Consider the following 2861-nt stretch of genomic DNA (forward strand, 5'->3'; position numbering starts at 1 on the left):
ACACACACACACACACACACACACACACACACACACACACACACACACACCCACCCACCCTTGTTCTTGCATCAAACTGAGGACTTTGTATTGTCTTCCATTTATTTTTGTAACTATATTATGCCTAACCCAGACATTTTCCCTAAAACTAACCATTACCAGTCTATTCCTAAACCTAATCTTAAACAAAACTTAATTCACACCATACCTCTAAACCGAACTAGTAGAATGCATTAGAGCTGCAAATTAAATGAGGACTGGGAAAATGTCCTCACTTCCCAAAAAATGTCCTCACTTTGTTGGTAAAAACCTAACATGGTTCTTTCTCTGTAGCAGAAAACAGTACACACACACACCTGTGCTCTCTGCCACCTCCCAGGTTGAGAACCACTACTGTGGATTATTAATTTAGGAAGCTCATTATGCTAGTTATTAGCCCTTTCAGCTGTTTGTCTTTAGCTAGCTGTTTAACTTCCTCGATAATGGGGTTTTAAAACCTTTCTCAAAGGAGCTTGTCTGTTAAAACTAACTTAATTTCCCCAAAATTAATGTTTTTTCCCCTTATAAAATATCTTTAGTTATGTAGCATTATTTACARTATAAGACACAAGAACATTTGATTTGCTTAAATCTCATTTTTGATTACTTTCTTTGCATCATAGCGTTAACTTGCAGTGGTTAAACGCTGTAGGAAGGTTTCATCTTTGAATCTTTTACAGCTGTGCATTTTTTTTTCTGTTTGGGATGAGTTTTGTGTACGTGTTGTGTGGGACRAAGCAAACATTTCTGTGGCTGAGGACGTGATGACACAGTCATCTCAGTGAGCGGTGAAAGGTCAGCACAGAGAGCAGAAAAACCCACACCAGCAGGAGAAAAAAAAAAAAAACGACAAAAAACGCTGTGTGTATGTTTGGTTCCAGATGAGTTCAAGTACCTTTGCTCTGACTTTAGGTTTAGAAGATACTCTTTTTATTTTTTTCATACAAAAGCAACTCATTGGACATTTAAATGTAAATGTCTGAAAGCACAGAAAAATAATTCGAGCTGTTTTTTTAGATTTTGTAGCACGACTCCCTGTGGGAGTAAGTGCAGTAGTCAAGCTGTAGCTTGTTTATGGCTTTATGTGTGGTTGTTACTGCAATTATAGCTTTACTCTGAATGGTTTTGTGTGTGTGTGTGTGTGTGTGTGTGTGTGTGTGTGTGTGTGTGTGTGTGGTCCCCACATGAGTTAAATTTCATGTTCATACATACAGTATAATAGTGTGTGGGAATTCAAACTAGCGTTCCTGTGCTGTCACGCAGTAAATATGTAATTTTTTTAACAGTCTGCAATGGAGTTTTTCACTCCCACCCCCTATTTGTCCTTCATAAATATTTACGGTTTGATTTAGTGTTCTTCACAAACACGTTAACTTTCATAAAAAAACCTAAATGAATCAGTTCTAGACTAGTGAATTTTATAAAGTCACCAGCTATTGACAAAAAATAAAAAATAAAAATTGAATTTTCGTCACAAGCATGCACAGTTCTCTCAATAAAATTATATTAAACGTAAGTAAATGGTTTAGAAGTGCATAAACAAAACATTATATAGCAGCAGTAGCTCATAATTTGTGTTTTCAGGACAGTAATTTAGCACATTTTTCTAAAGAGGGTGCTGAAGTATAGAGAGTACGGCTTGATGACACAAAGCATGAGTCAGGGTTAAARGAGTAATAGTGGGTTAGTGGAGCAAACTTCTGCATGATAATAGTGAGTTAACTGTGTTAAAATGCGAACTAAGGATACTTATTACCCACATAAGTGTTTAATGACACACTGACACATGCGTTAAAACACTCACACACGTTCCAAGGGCTTGAAGTGCCTTAAATGGGCTTACAGTGGCTTTGAGACCCTGGTGTTACAGCGCTGGCTGGCTCATAGCGACAGTCCACACCTCTCCTCCTATCTGTTTGTATTAACAGGATCACAGATTTTACACCGCTAAGACCTTTTTTCCCAGCTTTGCTTAAACTGTGTAAACCTGACTATGAAGAAGAAAGTTGTTACAGCATCTAAGGGATTTTGGTGGTCTGTTCCTGCCCTTAAGAAAACTCTCTTTTTGATTTTAGATGACGTTCCTTGTTGTTTCTGTGTGTGTCCTTGTGTTTGTGTTTGCAGCCATGCAGCAGGTGGAGAACGCCAGTGAGCCGCCCACCTCCGCAGGCGCCAAAGACATCGACCTGCTTTTCCTGCGTGGAATCATGGAAAGTCCCATTGTACGCGTCCCTGCTGTGGTAGCGCACACACACACACACACACACACACACACACACACATACACACACACATACGTTGCTCAGGGAGAGCAGCAGTGGGCAGAACGGTTAGCTTAGAGCTGAGGTGCTTAATCACAGCAAGGCTTCGATCAACACGTGCAGGAGAGTGGAGAGGAGTTGGTGCAAACGTAAAATTATCCAATGACCTCTTCCAGACAGGTTTTTGTCATTTTCCACCGTGYAATTGTTCCCTTCAGGGCTGAAAGTTGTGGAAATAAGAGGTTATTTTTCTTCCACTGCAGCTCATGGGATACAGTGGTTTATTTGCTTCAATCCAGCAATAGTCACCATCCCTAAGGAGCTAAATTAGGGCCATAAAGTTGATTCAAAAAAAGGTTTTCTTTGAAACGGAAAGTAAAATTTTGAAACCAAAAAAAAGAGCTTGAAACAGAAAAATAAATTGAAAAGGAAAATAATTATTTGAAACTAAAAGAAAAGGATTTGAAACTATAAAAATAAAGATTTGGAGCTGAAAAAGGGATTTGAACTTTAGGGATTTAAAACTGGAAAAAATATTTTGAAATTAGAAAAATAAAGATC

General features: G+C 38.4%; 1 protein-coding gene across 1 annotated transcript in view; it reads left to right on the forward strand.

Moving 5' to 3' along the window:
• pals2b (protein associated with LIN7 2, MAGUK p55 family member b) overlaps nucleotides 1–2861 on the forward strand; it is a 23848-nt gene that overhangs the window by 10474 nt on the left and 10513 nt on the right. The window contains exon 3 of the mRNA XM_014011246.1: nucleotides 2164–2261. Coding sequence (XP_013866700.1) covers nucleotides 2164–2261 — 98 coding nt within the window. The remainder of the gene's footprint in view (nucleotides 1–2163; nucleotides 2262–2861) is intronic.

The sequence above is a fragment of the Austrofundulus limnaeus genome, unplaced genomic scaffold, assembly GCF_001266775.1.
Source record: "Austrofundulus limnaeus strain Quisiro unplaced genomic scaffold, Austrofundulus_limnaeus-1.0 Scaffold78, whole genome shotgun sequence".
Lineage (NCBI taxonomy): Eukaryota > Metazoa > Chordata > Actinopteri > Cyprinodontiformes > Rivulidae > Austrofundulus > Austrofundulus limnaeus.